Source organism: Anabrus simplex, chromosome 12 (genome assembly GCF_040414725.1).
Source record: "Anabrus simplex isolate iqAnaSimp1 chromosome 12, ASM4041472v1, whole genome shotgun sequence".
In the NCBI taxonomy this organism is placed as follows: Eukaryota; Metazoa; Arthropoda; class Insecta; order Orthoptera; family Tettigoniidae; genus Anabrus; species Anabrus simplex.
In genome coordinates this window covers 75,828,720-75,847,729 of record NC_090276.1, presented here as the reverse complement: position 1 = coordinate 75,847,729, position 19,010 = coordinate 75,828,720, and the positions used below count along the sequence as shown (strand labels likewise).

Here is a 19,010-nt window from a genome sequence, read left to right as displayed (position 1 = left end):
AGCGAAGAGAAAATGACATTCTTTTAGCCTCTACAAAAATATTTCTCAAATCTGCAGAACGGCATCAAAACACGCGAGCCTCAAATTCTTAGAAAGGACACGGCTACTCATTGGCAGAGTTATAGCGCGTCTGCTGTACCTGATGCTTAGTAAAATTAAGTTTTATAGACAGCAAGAAAATTTTCATGATGGATTGTCGTATTGTAAAGAACGTCAAAAACTTCATAACTGAAAAAAGATTTACATTCAAAATTAAAGGGTAGGTGAATAGGTGGAGAATCCTACCCTTTATTTTTGAATGTGTTGTAAAGATACGTCGAACAGGTATTGCCGGCAAATTTTCAACGGGTTCTCATCGATAATATGATGCCAATTTTAAGTTAATGGTTCTTAAACACGTAGAAATGAAGAATAATTGTGCTGCCGCAAGAAAATACAGTATAGGCCTAACTAAAGCCAATATTCAGTATTAGCGTGAAGACACAGATAGCTTTAAAAAATGCGCATTGTACAGAAAATGCCTTCTGTGACCCGTAACGAGGATCCTTATAGAAGTCGAAGATGAAATTGAGGTATGTGCACGAAAAATGCAAGGGCGGAATTGCCATACCACTGCGCAATAAACTCATTCGTCAGCATTCAACGCCCGCATCTTTATTAGGCCTAGACATCACTAGCCGCTGATGTCGACTGAACCCGGCAAGCGAGATGTGCTCGTAGCGGCAGCCGTCGTACCTGATGCTGAGTAAAAGCAACAGTTTTATAGACAGCAGGATTGTTGTATTGTAGAGACGTGTGGAAGAGGTATTGCCAGTAAATTTTTAACAGATTTTCTTTGATATTATGACGCCAATTTTTAAGTTAATGGTTATTAAATCTGCAGAAATAAAGAATAATTGTTTAGCTGCAAAAAAATACGGCATAACTAAAGCCAGTATTCGGTGGTGGCGTGAGAACAAGCCTGATTTAATTTTTTTGAAGGAGAAAATGGGGGCTGTCTTGGATTCGGAGAAATACGGAAGTTTATATTATATAATTTTCCGAATTGCTTGCAACAGTGTGATACATGTTGATTATTCTTAGATCCTGCACTTTATATGCATTGTTTGTTGATTGATGAGTAATTTCTCCAGTGGATATAACTCTCTGATAATCTTACAAGAAGCATCGCCGTGTAATTATGACATTATCGCATCAGTTTAGGCACTGTGAATCAAATTATTCTGCAGCACAGACTGGCCCAATTTCACCCAAGAAGAAGGGGAACTGTGGTAGAGATTATACTGCTCTCCCCTCAGATGAAACTCACCGTTGTGGACTTGGGTCATGAATTGGGCGACAGTGGAATGATCTTATGTTCATTTCTAGCAGGTGAAAGGAGAACCTCCAAAGCAACACCTTCTGCTTCAAAGTCATCAGGATTAGACAGAAAACACTGGGAGGCTGATGAAGGTAACTTTGAAGCTCAGGGGCATAACAGAGTGCAGCTTAGCTATCAAGAGATAATATAAAATGTACGTTCTTGACTGTCCAGTATGTTTTTGAGCAGTATAATACGAAGAAGGGAAAGCAGACTAATTGTAGAGATACGTCTGTTGAATTTCCAGGGAATTCAGAATAGATACGATGCTGTCCATTACTAGCCTTCTCCAATAATCATCATCTACTTGTTCTCTTATCAACTCTGTGATTAGCAACTCTTTCCACAACACTATTAATAAATGTTTTAGTTTATGCTCTTTGCAATAAACTGCTGACCCTCACTATGAATTATTATTGAATGAGGGAGCTGATTGTTTCGAGTGCCGAAACCGCCGCCGCCGAGTGCTCCATTGTGAGAACTCCCTTCTAGTCATTTCAGAATACGGAGATATGGACTATGAAGATAAGTTTGCTGGCAGGAGAGTACCTAGCAGTTCATAGAGATCCTGTAACCTGTCGTCATTCCTCTCCATCTACCCGCGCATGGACTTTAGACCCCTCTCTGAACTGGACAGTTGTATTCATGATTGAGGTCTCTAATTATACATAACACAACCTCTCTTATAAAGAGGACTGAATGTCACGCGAGGAATACAAACCTGGAACTATCTATCACGAGTGGTTTGTGGGAAAGGCAACTAAAAGAGGACCGAGTGGCCACCGGACTTCTCTAGTCAATAACAGTTGTGCCGCTGTACCAATGTGACCAGGAACCACTGTAAGTTGGAAGAATTCTCCAGATACAGAGATCCTTACTTCCTGGACCAAGATCTGTGGCATAGCCGAGACACATCGGCAGGACCAAGGACTCTTCGCCGTGGAATACCACGTGGTTTTAAGTTCCTATGAACTCCTCAATGACAGAATAGTGATTTCCATACAGGCTAAACCAGAGAACTCCGATATCATACAGGTTCTTTTACCGACATCAGACACACCCGGTAAAGATATAGAAGAGACCTTCAATAACACACGTGAGAACTGGACAGAATCCCACAGAAGGGGTCAGTGTACATGTTTGGCAGCACCAAAGCTGACTTACATCTCCGAGACATTGTTGGACTATTTGGACTAGGGGAGAGGAACGTGTCGTGTATTTTGTGACTGATCACGAGTGTACCGTTCCAGCAGCACCCATTCCCAGCAAGCAATACGGGAACCAAATTGATTTTGTACTGGGGAGAGAGAGGGGGTGAACATCTATGAGTGATGCCAAGAGCCAACTGTGCTTCATACCACAAATTGCTCAAAACCACATACACACTTGGATTCCACACAACCAATAAAAGATAATGGAGACCAAAGATATGTGTAACAAATTCAGTTGGGCTATATCTGCAGGCTGAATCCAAACCACTAAGACTGTAGAGAAACGCACACCAATACTGGAGGACTACAGTAGCTTTGTTTGAGGTGAGATGTCTGAGGTCCAGGTGAGATGTCTGAGGTCCAGACAGGAGGGCAAGAAACTGTGGACAATGAACAAAGAAATCTGGGAGAGACAAGATTGCACACATCAGTAACATGTACTTCAATCTAGAACAGCAAAAACCCCATGAACTATTTGATAAAATGAAGAACTCATAACACAGGTTGTTTACGCTCAAACAGGGAAAAGAAAACTGATCCTGTGAGCATCTTGGGGGTATGAGAGTGCTGTTGCAAAACCCTATTCAAGGTCAATCCTGTATGTATCCAAAGAAAACAGTACGATCTCCTGGGAAGAAATCTAGAGATCAGAAGTAGAGGAAGCCATCAAATACTTGTGATGCAACAAATCCCCTGATAAGATGGGAGATGGGAGAGGTGGCTTCGAAATCAACATCGGCAAGGCAGTGAAGCAGGCTGCTACACACTGGTGGGAACAGAGACAGGATATATCTTTCACAGGCAGTGAAGCAGGCTGGTACGCACTGGTAGGAACAATGACGGGATATATCTTTCACAGGCAGTGAAGCAGGCTGCTACGCACTGGTGGGAACAATGACGGGATATATGTTTCACAGGCAGTGAAGCAGGCTGGTACGCACTGGTGGTAACAATGACGGGATATATCTTTCACAGACAATGAAGCAGGCTGCTACGCACTGGTGGGAACAATGACGGGATATATGTTTCACACAGGCAGTGAAGCAGGCTGGTACGCACTGGTGGTAACAATGACGGGATATATCTTTCACAGACAGTGAAGCAGCCTGCTACACACTGGTGGGAACAATGACGGGATATATCTTTCACAGACAATGAAGCAGGCTGCTACACACTGGTGGGAACAATGACGGGATATATGTTTCACAGGCAGTGAAGCAGGCTGGTACGCACTGGTGGGAACAATGACGGGATATATCTTTCACAGGCAGTGAAGCAGGCTGCTACGCACTGGTGGGAACAATGACGGGATATATCTTTCACAGGCAGTGAAGCAGGCTGCTACACACTGGTGGGAACAATGGCGGGATATATCTTTCACAGGCAGTGAAGCAGGCTGCTACACACTGGTGGGAACAATGACGGGATATATCTTTCACAGGCAGTGAAGCAGGCTGGTACGCACTGGTAGGAACAGTGACGGGAAGGCTTGAACACTATAAATGCTGAAAGGCTTGTATGTACGTTTTGTCACTTTGACTGTCTTATTGCTGCTATGCACTATCACATTCCTTAATTTCAGAAATCTTGGCTCTCAGAGATGTCGGAAGGTCTGCCAAAAACACAGGAAGCCAGCACTGTGGAGGTTAAAGAAGAGGACACTCCAGGGGAGGAGCAGAGCAACGAGTACACGACCGTCAACCCACCGGTCAAGAACAAGAAGAAGACGGTTCAGCAACGCAAGAAGCAGAAAGTTGCTCGGCAGGAAGCGCTCCAGCGCAAGCAGCGGCTCGTTGAGAAGAAGAAAATATCTGACATTTACAAGTAAGAAGGACATGTACTGTATCTCCTAAATCTAAGTTTCTAACGTAAACTCCTGAACATTTATGATCTAAAGAAACCAATCCCTTGTTATCATCTCTTTTCATTCTCGATTGTGTTAGCTATCGCAAGTTTGTTGACATCCAGGATGTTCGTGGTCTCTCAGGTCGTCTCCTCTCTTGTGAGATGGGATGCAGCAGGCTGTAAGTTTCCGGGTGTATCACCTTGTGACTAAAGTAAGGAGCTTCCGATCTTTGTGTTTAGAATTTCTCCTGCTTTTCCCATCCTCTGGAGCACCACCTCATTCTGTATCTTCTCTGTCAAGCTGATCCGGAACATTCTTTGTTGATGTTTCTGTTAGTGTCCAGTGCCCTAGTAAAGGACAGAAAAGACTGAACCTCTCACTCTTAGTACTCACACGGACAAGCGATGACTCGTTCGGTTTGGCGTTTGATTAAGGCCCGTATTCACTAGTGTCACGTACTTTTGTTCTTACCTTAAATTTCCAAAACTCTGAAAACATCATTATCTTGGGTAACGCTCACTTCTGTATTCACCACACAAGTTTTCATTTCAGTCATAATTTGAGCGATACGTTTTTCATACTGACACAAGGAAAAGAAATTGATTATGTAGTGCTGCCATTATTGAAAAGTAAACAATTTTTTAGGGAGGTTCGATTTTTACAGATAGTTTGTCCGCTGTCATAAACGGAGGAAGAGACCTTATATGATGTTCTGAGGAAGGAATTGTTATTGAATTCCATGGCAGTAAACGTTATCATAGAGAATAAGGAAATAAATTATATAGCTTACACATTGTATACTTCACTCAAAATATAAGACAATATTTCTTAGTTCTTCAGTAAAAAATCATGCCCAAGCGTGTTCCATACAAGATGTAGGCTATAATCAAGAATTAATCTTGCCTATTTGTTGGATCATGGTGACTTATAAAATCCATAAGCAGAACATAGATCAACAACACATAATAATGTCAAAACCAACAAGAGAAAAAATATTGTTCTCCAAACATGTGCGATGTAGTAAATAAGTAAGTATGGGGCTTCACAGGGTGACAAGGAGCAAGGGTGTCATTTCCCACTGTTTAAGAAAGGAAATTACCAAAAATGCTCCAACTACAGGAGAATAACACTCTTTCTCATGGGTTCTCAGAGTGCAGAGCCCCAGGGGCTCTGAACTTGGGAGCGTGGGTTGGCGACCACGGGGCCCTCAGCTGAGTCCTGACATTGCTTCCACTTACTTGTGCCAGGCTCCTCACTTTCATCTATCCTATCCGACCTCCCTTGGTCAACTCTTGTTCTTTTCCGACCCCGACGCTATTAGGTTTGCGAGGGCTAGGGAGTCTTTCATTTTCACGCCCTTCGTGGCCCTTGTCTTCCTTTGGCCGATATCTTCATTTTTCGAAGTGTCGGACCCCTTCCAATTTTCCGTCTGATTAGTGTTATATAGAGGATGGTTGCCTAGTTGTACTTCCTCTTAAAACAATAATCACCACCACCACCACCTCAGAGTGCAGATTGCAGATTGCGAGTCGTCTTAGAGCTACAGTTAGAAGAGGAACAGTATTTCTTGAGGCCTAACAGGCTCACAACAGACCTAATCTTCAGTGTTCATATGTTAAAGGAGAAATATGGGGGGAAAGACAATGATCTGTTTATGGTTTTCCTTTATATTGAGAAGGCATATGACAGCTTTACAAGACAGAAGATATGGGAATGTCTGAGAGAAAGGAATGTGCCAGAGAGACTGGCCGTCATGGATGACATAATGAAGAACATCATGAAAACCTCTGGTGAACTAAATGCAAACGCTTTCACTGATGATCTGGGGAGAAACTGAGGAACAAGTACAGTCGAGACTCAACGAATGGGAAGTTAGGTTCCAGGACTTCAACCTCAAGATAAACAAACCCAAAACAGTATTGATGGCAATAAACAGAGAGAGATGACCAGCTAATATCATGTTAGGAAACCATCCACTGGAAAGTGTGGAAAACTTTACTTCTACGGCAGTGTACTATCTCGAGATGCACTAGCCTCAAAGGAGGTGGCAAACAGAGCTCTCACTTTTACCAGCAAGTACGAACACACCTCTGGGATCCCAAAGTACCAACAAAATTGAAGCTGGCTTAACCTATTGTATCAAAACCTGCACTCTCACTAAGAAAGACTCATCAAGGTTGCAGGCATCTGAGATGAAGTTCCTTAGATCCACAATTCAAAAAACCAAACTGGAGAAGTTAGGGAATGGCATGCTTAAACAGGAAGCTGGGATTGTGACATCATTGTTAGATCACGTCAGCATGTCCAGATTGAGGTGGTTCGGGTATGTAATGAGGATGGAGCCAACAAGGACAGCTTAATGTTAACTTGGAAGACCAAGAACCCACTGGATGGACATTGCAGATCGGGGAAGAACACTGGAGGACACCATTAACAACAGAACTTATCTCAATAAGACCGAGTGGAAGGTTCTCGCCAGCAGTACCTGGGAGATTGGAACTGTAAAATGATGGTGATATACCGTAGCCCTGATTCACAGGTTTTGATGATATCTTTGTACCCATACGTAGAATGACAAGGTCTTATTGCATGTTTAAAGAAGCCATAAAAAGGAAACTGAGAAGGGAGTTGTCTCTAGGAGTCTTTTTAATAAAGTCATAGAAGAGTCTCGAACCCTGAAGGGGCTGGCTGGTCAAGACAGCAGTCTCGTTCTTTTTAGTAAAAAAAAATCATGATGTTGAAGGAACATCTTCATTGTAGACTGTTGTGCCTTTCAGCGTTCAGTCTGCAAGCCTCTGTGAATCCTCTGCCTTGTTTAGTTCTATACTTTGTATTGTTAGAAACTTAGTCTCTGTCTTCCTCTCTTGTCCTCAATAACAGAGTCCACTATTCTCCTAGGTGACCTATCCTCCTCCATTCGCCTCACATGACCCCAGCACCAAAGCTGGTTTATGTGTACAGCTTCATTTCTAAGTTATCTTTTATCTCCTAATTCCGAGTACCCTCCTCACATTCCCACCTCTCTGTAGCAGCAATTATTCTCTCTACTTTCGTTCATGTTATTTCTAACTTATGAATAAGATATCCTGAGTCCACCCAGCTTTCACTCCCATAAAGCAAAGTTGGCCTGAAAGCAGACCGATATGCTGGAGCTGACTTCCTGCTTGCAGAATATTGTTGATCACATCTGTAACCTCATTGCATTAGCTGTACTGCACCTCGATTTAATCTCGCTTACTATATTGTACTACCATCCTGGTAGAATACACATTTGCTGGGCTGAGTGGCTTTCTAACCCCAACTTGGCAGGTTCGATCCTGGCTCAGTCCGGTGGTATTTGAAGGTGCTCAGATACGACAGCCTCGTGTCAGTAGATATACTGGCACGTAAAAGAACTCCTGCGGGACTAAATTCCGGCACCTCGGCGTCTCCGAAGACTGTAAAAGTAGTTAGTGGGACGTAAAGCAAATAACATTATTATTAGAATACACATCCTAAAAATACTTGAAAGGATCTACCTGTTCCAGCTTTGTATCGCCAATCTGACATTCAGTTCTCTTGGATTTCTTACCTGCTGACATCAATTTAGTCTTGGAAAAGCTAATTTTCATCATTATCATGTGTGGCTAAATTTCAGAAAGACTAATCCCACAAAAAAAAGTATAGCAAAAAGGTTGTCGTACTGTACTGGATTTGCAATTTGCCTTCATGATGCATGCACAGTCAGATTAGGTGACTGAGTAAGAAATCTGAAACATTTGCCACGTAAGCATCTGGAGCGATACTCTTACAGTTTTTAAGAATGAAATTGAACATGCACGTTCACGTAGTATGCTATTAGAATTAGAAAATAATGGACGACAATCCACTATAGCGAGAAAGTTTGTCGTACTCAATATAACAGACTTATTGAAGATTTGAGGCCAAATGAGACACCTGGAGGTGGTGAGCGTTACACAACTTGTACACCGACAGGCGCTTGTACTAGCACATTTGAGTACTACAATTACACGGCAAAAAGAAAATCAAATAGTGCACATTTGAAAACGTTGAGGTGCACTGAAATGCAAAATATATCTATCTTTTGTAAAATATTGTGACATGGACGATAAATGACTTCAAAATAATCGAAAACACCTAAATAAAATGTTGGTCTCTTACTTTGTACTTTATTTGGAAAGTACTTACCCAATCAATACACATCACTTTACAAGTGAAAAACTATTTAATTAGAAAACCTATTTAATATTAGGGACATGTTTTGTCTCTATTTGAGACTTCATCAACTATAAAATCACGTGGTATATTACAAAAATTCATTGTTCAGAAATTGAAACAAATGGAAGAACCCAATGTCTTATTAGGGATTATTTGAGAAACGCAAAAGATATCTAAATATATTTACAGTACATTATTTACAGTACAACTTTTGTTGTCTTCAATGTTAACACATTGGAGACGGCCATATTTGTATGTGCTATCCTCCAGAAATCGCAGGATTTTTAATGGTTTGTGAAAATTTTTCAATGCTAGGGTAAGCCATGATTATAAAAACTTTTGGAATGCTTAGAAAGATCACACTTTCATCCACACAAAAATGAGTTTTAATTATCATAATAGTGCAGCAATTATAAAACACAAATTTATGAAAATAATATGTTTTACAAACGAAAAAATATCTGACGCAGCTATGGATGCCAGTTCGGTTAATATTTCAAAATTTGACTTTGTGGGCACATCTACTGAAACGCACTAATGCAGATTCTAACCTAATTGGTCGATTGGCACCGGTATCCTTGTTTACAACAAGAAATTTGCATTCCCACTCTTCTTTGTGTGACGACGGGGTTGTATCAAGTTGCTGCAGGTACACGGGAAACACCCACATTTTTAGGAAGCGGTATAAAATAGTATTACAGAACCCACTTCAAGGAAACGATGTAAAACTACGTTACACTTCACGCCAATTTGAAACGAGCTCATTTTCTACATTTACTAGCCTGAAGCGCCAGAATCATCATGTTTACTTAGTGTGTAATTGTTATCCTCATCCTCATTTTCAGAAATCGTGTCTTCCATAAGAACATCCATTATAGATTTGTTGTCGAAATTTCGTACACTTGAATTAGACCTGCTAAATATTCACAAGAATTACACAAACAAACCTGCTTCTCATACACACATTCTTCCTGTCCGCATGTACCGTACGTACTTTCCAGCCCATTTCACAGCTGAGAGTCAACTATGACGCAGCCTTAAGTTATGTAGGAACGTAGGTGTGTTATCAATGCCTTGAAGGAAGAGCTCTCGACTTATGCTCATAACTAGTATATTTTATGCTTATAGAAGCATTCAACAGTATCCTAGTTAAGTCACAGCTCGCTGAAACGGCGAATACATTTTTTAGCTACAGTGAAATCGTGCCTGTAGATTCTCCGAGCTCCGTCAGCAGCAATGAATTAGCGCGCCCGTAGTTTCTATGAGCGGCGTCTCGAATGTGTTAAAATTTAAATATAACTTGAAATGTGACATGCCTACCATAACGTCTCGTATGAAATACAATGTCCATTGTTGCTGTCTGTATTTAAAATGGAAGTTCCTTATTGAACTGTTGAGAAAACACTGGAGAACAAATATACACATACTAGCGCTTTGCCCGCATCTTCGCTCGTGTCATAGATGAATTATGCCACATAATATTTTTTTATTTCCCATTTTCTTTTTGAAGGCCACCGAACCTACCTTATGCATAAATGATGTGTTTTCCTGTCCTGGTTTCGGCCCGAATTGAAAAGTTTCACGTGTATTCCAAGTTCGCTGTTAAATGAAATTTAAAATTCCCTGTGATCTAGAAATGTAAATATGTTAATATTTTACATTACTTCTTTTGTAACAATTTCTTTGCATGCTTTATGAATGGAATGAAATAATAATGAAATATTAAAGATATGAATGGGCTTATTTAAATCGTCTTAATCTTAAAAATTACCTTTTAATTATGAAATCAAAATTCAGAGTTAAAATAAAAATATTTGCTATATAAAACCTAAGCATCAAATAAAATGTCTGTAGAAAACATGAACTTTAATAACCTTAATCAATGAATAAGTAACGTAAAATCGTGCGTATCACATTAAAAGAAATAAAAGAAGAATTTTAAATATAATTTTTCAGTTTAGAACTTCTTTATATACAATATTGGCAGTTCTTCCTTCTGGTGCCAAAAGGATTAAGCTACTTGGAGAACTTACTCTGGAACAGGCAACATAAAATTGTCTGTGGGAAAAACAGTCTTCGCTTAGGTCGATTCCTGCAAATGTTAAACTCTGGCCTTGGGATTTATTAATTGTCATAGCAAAGCATACTCTAATTGGAAATTGTAGTCTTTTAAACTCAAACGGAGAATCTGATGGTATAAGTGGTATTCGTGGAATGAACACTGATTCTCCTTGAACACACCCTGTAATAATAGTAGCTTCTATTAAATTTCTTTTTAAACCGGTCACACATAATCTAGTGCCATTGCACAACTTAGGTGGTTTGAGGTTACGTAACAGCATGACAGGTGCTCCTACTTTCAAACGAAGTTTGTGAGTTGGGAATCCTGGAGGGTTAAGAGTATTTAGGAATTCTACTGGATAATTCACAGCATCGTCTGTTTGTATAGTCCTCTCCGTGTAAGGACGTACACTAAGGGTGCAACCTTACCCTTTCTCCCCTGTAATATTAAGGTATTGGTTTATAGTGACTTTTCTTGATGTTGGGTCTTTTTCAGTGTCGGTAACCATACAGTTTAGGGACCCTACTTGCCGATACGACGTCTTACTGTTACCGTTAATCTGGCACGTTGGCAACGTTCAGTCACTGTTCTAGCGTGAATTGTGTGTTGCCACCGCATTGCCTCTAAAGTCACTAGCGATACATTTGCGAGAATATTTAAAGCATATTTTCTTTTTCTGTGGGATTGTAAATCTATTTGGCTAATACCAGGTAAGTAGAATTGTGGCATGTTCGGATAATGCATTTAATAACATAGTTTGTGTGAAATGATGAGCACATCATTTTATTAATTACGTTCCTATTTCGTCCCATACTTATACGAACAGAATTCGATTGGGATGTCTAAGAAGGAAGAAAAATCTGCAAAAACTCCTCCGAAAAGGAAACCAAGGTTACGTCCTTTACAAGCTTCAGGTCAAGAAATGCTTGTACATTGCTACGAGCAATTGAAACAGGAAGACGACGAAGAAGGTATCAGTCGTAGTGATACGAAGCTAATGGCAAGAGTTTCATTATTAACTGGGGTAAGTGTTCGTTTTTATCTTGTTTCTATGATAAGTTTCTGGCATAATGACAATCAGTTGAAAAGGAGCAGTATTTCATTCTGAACCTAACCTAACCTAACCTGATCATGTAGGCCTAGGCCTATACCGGTACCATGTCTTGTGTCGACTTCGATACGGTTCGTAGACTTAACCTTTGTGTATTCATGTTGACTTATGGTATATGTGTATGTAATATATTTCTGTGTGTGTATTCTTACAGTGTAGTTTCGGTTTAGTCCGAAAAGTAATAGGAAATTTCAAGAAGGGAGTTGAATTTTCTACACCAGGTAAACGCCGAAAGCGTGAACATCCAGTGACCGGCATAGACAGTTTTTCTAAGGAAGCGATAGCAAGGTTTATTTATGATAAATTACATAAAGGTAAGGTGACTTCATAAGGAATCTATTGCAACATTATTTATAGAAATTGGCACGCAGGTGAGATAAGCTCCCAGAAATGTTTTGTGCATGTATTGTCATACAGCTCTTTTGAGTCCCTTGTAACTCTCTTTTTTCTTCCCACAGGAGAAGTCGTAACTGTAAGAAAGGTTTTCGACCACATGAAAGCAAATTATGACACTTATTTGTACAAGGGCTCCGAAACATCATTAAGAAGAATTTTGAAGGCCATGGGGTTTGTGTGGAGTAAAGGTGATCCCTATGCGTATGTTAGAGAAAATGAAGACATTTGTTTTAAGAGATCCTGTTTTCTGAGGGAATACATGCGTAATAAGGACAGTGAGAAACCAAAACCTGTTGTTTTCTTGGATGAGACTTGGATTTTTATGAATGGTGAATATATATGTTATATATTACATTTTATATTTAAAAAATCTTGGAATAATTTATCTTCATCAGGTGTCTTTGGTTTCAATTGTGCATTTGTCTTTCAGGGTTACCCACATACTCCTGGAATAAACCACACAAATCTGGACATGATGTTCAAGGAGTAATTCGTCGACCTGTGTCTGAGGGAGGAAGACTGGTTATTGTTCATGCTGGAACGAAGGATGGCTTTGTACCTGGTATGTTCTTAATTTATTTTACTTCATTTTATTGTAGTGAGGTGATCTCTCTTTACATAGTTATGAGGGTATTTAGGGTTTGTAGTACGGATGCAGGGGGGGGCACATAAGTCTCTGATAAGACCCCAACTTAAGTACAGTTCCTGTGTATGAGACCCTCACTGGGATTACTTGGTTTGAGAATTGGAAAAGTTCAAAAGACAGAAGCACGATTTGTTGTGGGTGATTTCTGACAAAAGAGTAGCGTTACAAAAATTTTGTCGGGTTTGGGCTGGGAAGACTTGGGTGAAAGGAGACAAGTTGCTGGACTAAGTGGTATATTCCGAGCTGTCGGTGGATAGGTGGTGTGGAATGACATTGGTAGACGAATACGTTTCAGTGGTATTTTAAAAGTAGGTAAGATCACAGTACAGTGCTAAAGTTGATGAAAAGTGGGGCAAATATTTGTTTTTTTTTAAGAAGGGAGTTAGGGATTGGAATAATTTACCAAGGGAGATGTTCAATAAATTTCCAAATTCTTTGCAATTATTGAAGAAAATACTAGGCCTATCCCTGAAACTACATCTTCTGTCCTAAGTGCAGATCAGTGGTGACTGATTGATTGAAATTGACTGGCACTAGGTCGGAAGTGGCATTATAACTTACCGCTCATTGAGCTCTGTACGTGGTTTTTGATTTTGACTTCTCCACTGTTATTAAAAAGACTTGCAGGTATTCACTTTAGGCCAATGATTAACCTTAGAGAGGTATTTCAATCAAAACTTACTCAGTGTATTTTCATATAATATTACTGGATATTTGTATCAGTAAATTACTTGTATTGTAGGCCTATTTATTATGTTTATTCTGCATTCGACAATCTCCACCTGAATCAGTGCTTGATACCTGACTGTTGAACACCTTCCAAGCTTCTTATTTCTTACTGCCTGATATAGGTTCAGTGTTCGCAGCAATTACATTTGTTCTAAGGTATTGAAATGGGTGTTTATACTTATATCTTTTATGCAAGTGATCGTGGACTTCTAATCCAGATATAGGCCTACTAATGGAGATACATTCATGAGAGATGTTACGATAAAGTAGTGTAAGTAGTAATTAATTGACTTCATCATCAGGTGACTTTGCTACACAGTAGTTGGTTTTACTTAAAATCAGACAGCTTTTTGTATCATTCAACAGAAATCACATTTTTTATTAATAGGCCTATACTTTTTTTAGAACAAATAACTTCATACTAAAACTTAAAATTCTTACAGGTGCTGATTTGATATTTGCTACAAACTTGAAGAGAAATCAGGATTACCATGGTGCTATGAACAGCGAGAAATTTCAGATGTGGGTGAAGACGGAATTAATCGTAGGATTAAGAAATATATGACCCTGTGTTATTGTAATGGATAATGCACCATATCACTGTAAGCTTGTTGAGCATCAACCAACAACGAAATGGAGGAAGGATCAATTAGTGGTAATTATACTTAATTGAATATTTCCTTCTACTGAATGATGTTTAATGATGTTACAGAAATTAATTTTTATTTTTCCTTTAATTTACAGTCATGGTTAAGGCAGAATGGAGTTTCTCCACCAGAAAATGCCACAAAAGATCAGCTGCAAAGGTTGTGTAATATGAATCGAAGTCACTTAAAGAGGTACAGAAGCACGTAAACATAAGTTTAGATAATGTTGTTTACACTCGTGTATTTGACTTTCATGTATGCATAACAATATTTCTCTGTTTCTTTAAAACCAGGTACATTGTTGACGAGATGCTGCACAGTGAAGGCCATACTGTCTTACGACTTCCTCCATACCACTCATTTTTCAATGCCATCGAATTTGTATGGTCTGTGGCAAAACAGTATTATAACAAAACAGTGGCTTCAAGACCTGGTCACGGATTGGACAGAGCTACAGCTGTGTGGAAAGAATCTCTTGATCAGGTAGGCCAAGTGGAAATGTTATTTATTGGATATATGCAAGTGGAGTTTATAATATACTTGTCAGGTTGTGATACTTCAATATATCCTATAGGCGACAGCAGAGATGTGGAGAAATGAAGTAAAACACACTGAGAAGAAGATTGTCGAGTTCTACAATAATGAGGTGAGAGGTCTTCCCGAAGTGGAGGAACTAGTCATTCATCATGGAAGCAGTGAATCGGAGGAGGAAGATGAAGAAGATGAAGAAGAAGAAGAAGAAGAAAGAAGAGAAGCCGAGGAGTTAGCTGTACCATTGTAAGAGCCATTCCATGAGATTAAGAATGTTATAACTTTGCTGGGAAATAATACATTTCTGATTGCCCCGTCCTTTCTGATATAACGAAGTTACATTTCAAAATTGTGGGAATTGTGTATCTACAAGTTACAGGGCGGTATAGATGTGCAGGTGGGGATCAGTGTCCAATCGGAGTGGAATTATCTAGAACTGCTGTGGCGCAATGTGATGAGGAGCGGGCAAGGGGGGGAGAGAGAGAGGGAGACAGCACTCTGTCACCAATACACGATGTAAACATTGTACGCCTGTTAAAATACTGACATAACTTAAATTTTATACACTATCTAATGGTTTTCCACAGTTCTCTGAAAGTCACAACTCACGTATACTGTATATATATAGAGAGAATTACATATAAAAATACCTGTGTACACAATAAGTAGCCCACATATTAAATATAAATCAATTTGCTTTATGTCGCACCAACACAGATAGGTCTTATGGCAACAAAGAGGATAGAAGAGATAGGAAAGGGCTAGAAGTGGGAAGGAAGCGGCCGTGGTCTTAATTAAGGTACAGCACAAGCCTGTGTCTGGTGTGAAAATGGGAAACCACCGAAAACCATTTTAACGGCTGCCGACGGTAGGATTTGAACCCACCATTCCCCGAATGCAAGCTCATAGCTACGCGACCCTAAACGCACGGCCAGCTAACTCGGTCATCTTTGAAAATGTCTTTTTCTATCAGCAGAGGCTTTTTTAAAATCGTCATATTTTGTATAGGCTACAGGAGATGTACAGTAGCCCACTGGTTTTCTGATTAAACATCATTTATTTAATCTATTGCATCAGTCTACTTACATACTCACTGTCCACGTACATCGGTAACCTCGTGATTCGATTATTGAAGTATTGTGCAATGATGCGACATACAAACTAAGAGAATACCGAGTGGTTCTTCCAAATATAAAACAGACAATTTCGAGTGGTCATGAGCATGACTCATAGTCATAGGGTAGGCTAAATAATAATGTTATTGGCTTTATGTCCCACTATCAACTTTTAGGTTTTTTTTGAGACGTCGAGGTGCTGGAATTTAGTCCTGCAGGAGCTCTTTTATGTGTCAGTAAATCTACTGACATGAGGCTGAGCACCTTCAAATACCACCGCACTGAGCTCGGCCCTGCCAAGTTGGGTTCAGAAGGCCAGCGCCTCGACCGTTTGAGCCACTCAGCCAGGTGTGGAGGCTAGAGAGCTGAGTTTAAGTAATTGTCGAACGTCAACTAGTTATAAAGATACTGATTGATTAAACTAATACAGTAATTAGAATAACCTAATTGACTACCTACTTACAACCTAGGTACTTTGGAATTGTGTTCTATCTTTTTAACACTGCAAATAAATCCATGTATTGTTTAAAACTCCCTGTAAGAAGAGGACAGTGGATGCGAATAGGTATTATTTTCAAATGAGCTGAGCTCGAGAGTCCATTATAGCATACGATTTTTTCAGTGTACCATGACTCTGTATGTATTGCTTCAGAGGAAGTTCGGCTCCCCGCCAATGTCCAGTGTACCGATAATGAACCATGTGTGTGTTGTGTCTCACTGATCCATGACTGCGTACGATTCTTTCAGTGTGCCATGATTCACTGTGGCTCACTGCAGCGAAAGCTCGACTCCCCGCCAGTGTCCAGTGTGCCTATAAGGAGCCGTGTGTGTCGTGTGGCTCACTGAGCCGTGATTGTGCATGATTTGTGTGCCATGAGCTTGCCGTTCCTGTGAATCGATTCACTCGGACACTGAATGAATCGATACACTGCTTCGAATCAAGCACTCAGTAGCCTACACTAGTAGAGGTACATAGTACATTACCATTAAGATAGATAGCATTGCAAAGTAATTTGTCTTTACCATAATAACAATAATAATAATAATAATAATAATAATCGTATGGCCTCAGCTACCATGTGCAGACATTTCAAGTTGACGCCATCTGGCTGTCTGCTCGTCAATTTTGACGTTCCGTTATACTCTAGGCCCACTAGATGGCAGACCGAGTAAACCGAAACTCTCTTGGGCGTCTGTGGCTGAGATTTAATGAATTTTGTCGGGTAAACACCAAATGCGTCACCAGAGATCTTTTACATGCCGACATCGTACGACATGAAGTGTCGAATGGACTTTTTTCTGCCCTTCAAAAATCCGACTACCTCTGCCGGGTTTGAACCCGCTATATTGGGATTCGGAGGCCGTCACTCTACCACTGATCCACAGAGGCAGCTGTCTTTACCATGAAATACATCGTCGTCGTACATGACTGAATTACTATCAATATATCTTAGAGAAACTGTAATGTACATGAAACCGAAATTGAGTTAATTTCCACGATACATTCTTCCTATATAAAGGAGACCATGTAGCTTATCCACCTTCATTTCAGCCACATAAATATTCAGCAAAAATTGCAAAATCACATTAAAGGACAAATACAATTTTTTAAGTAGAAATAGTCTGGAACATAGATTAGTGAGGTTGGACATCCTGCGCGTCATCATTCAGGAGTCGCTGTTGAACATACTGTACTTGTCAAAACTAGTAAGTTTCTATTTTACACAATAATAGTGAAATGTTGATGAAGACGACATACACCCAGCCCCCGTGCCAGAGAAATTAACCAACGGTGGTTCAAATTCCCCACCCTGTCGAGAATCAAACCCACACCCTGTGACCAAAGGCCAGCACGCTAACCATTTAGCCATGGGGCCAGACAATAATAGTGAAAAAGTATGTTCACTGCAGCTATTGTTGACAGGATATTTCTTCTCTTTAAAGAACAATGAGTACCACGAATTAATATCCTGTTTTGTTGATTCCTGTAAACTTTGTATGTACGGTTTTGGTTCGCCAGTTCCTAGCGTATCTACTGAATGAAAACTTTGTAGACCAATGGATTCAGTTTTATGTTTATTGCCTTCAGTCGTCACGACAGTTTTTTCAATGACAACAGTCGCTCAATTACAAATCCTGTCAAACCTAACCTAACCCTGCGACAATCAGTGGTTTTCGATGGATCACTACCTAAGCGGTCATTATAATTTGTTTTCGGTGGATCACAACCAAACCTGTCCCTATCAGTGGTTTTTGGAAGAATACAGTGGTTTTGTCACAAGTCAATACAGACTCTTGAATCAATGTGTGAAAATGGGAAAGTGTAGAAAACCCTCTTCAGGAATGCCAATCTCTAAGTCCATAGTCTTTTCAGCGTTGTCACACAGCTGAAATTCACTTTAGAAGTAATTGTAAAAAGTCGTATATAGGCTCTACAGATACATAGTACATTACCAATTCCATCTCGATTGCTATGATACGCACACTGCATAGCGGTTTTGCTCTATAGATAAATCATATTATAGTGAAAAAAAAATTGTTTAAAAAAAAAATCTGTCTGGCATGAAGGTCCAGAAGGAAAATACTTTCATTGAATTCTTATTTATGTGCTCACCACCCTAGTAGGTTTAAATAAACCTTATAAATACGTTGTAAGACCCATTCTCGAATATGGATCTGCATGTTGGTTTAATAAATTCCCTAGAGAAAGTTCAAAGAAGAGCGATGCGTTTCGTAACTGGGAATAGAAGGAATACCATTAATTGGGAAAGTCTTGAATCTAGAAGAACTAGAGCTCGCCTGTGTGGTCTTTATAAGAGCTATACGGGAAGGGCTCCTTGGAGTTGTATTAGGAATAGGTTATAACCTCCCTCATTGTATCACTATTTGCAGCGATAGCCAGGAAGCGTTAAAAGCACTATGTGCAGTTAAAACAACATCAAAAATGGTATGGGAATGCCAAAGGATGTTAGATCAGCTGTGTGAATTTAGCTCAGTTACCCTATTACGGGTCCCTGGGCACACAGGTATCAGTGGAAATGAAGAAGCTGACAAACTAGCGAAACAAGGCTCAAAAGGTCCTTTTATAGGACCAGAGCCCTTCCTGGGAGTGTCACTCCGAAGCGTGAAACTGGTAAT

The 19,010-nt window shown here is 39.9% G+C and overlaps 1 protein-coding gene across 1 annotated transcript in view; it reads left to right on the top strand.

Annotated features, from left to right (window-relative positions):
• LOC136884463 (ribosome biogenesis protein NOP53) overlaps positions 1-19,010 on the top strand; it is an 89,872-nt gene that overhangs the window by 46,343 nt on the left and 24,519 nt on the right. Inside the window, exon 6 of the mRNA XM_067156653.2 lies at positions 4,154-4,395. Within this exon, the coding sequence (XP_067012754.1) occupies positions 4,154-4,395 (242 nt within the window). The remainder of the gene's footprint in view (positions 1-4,153; positions 4,396-19,010) is intronic.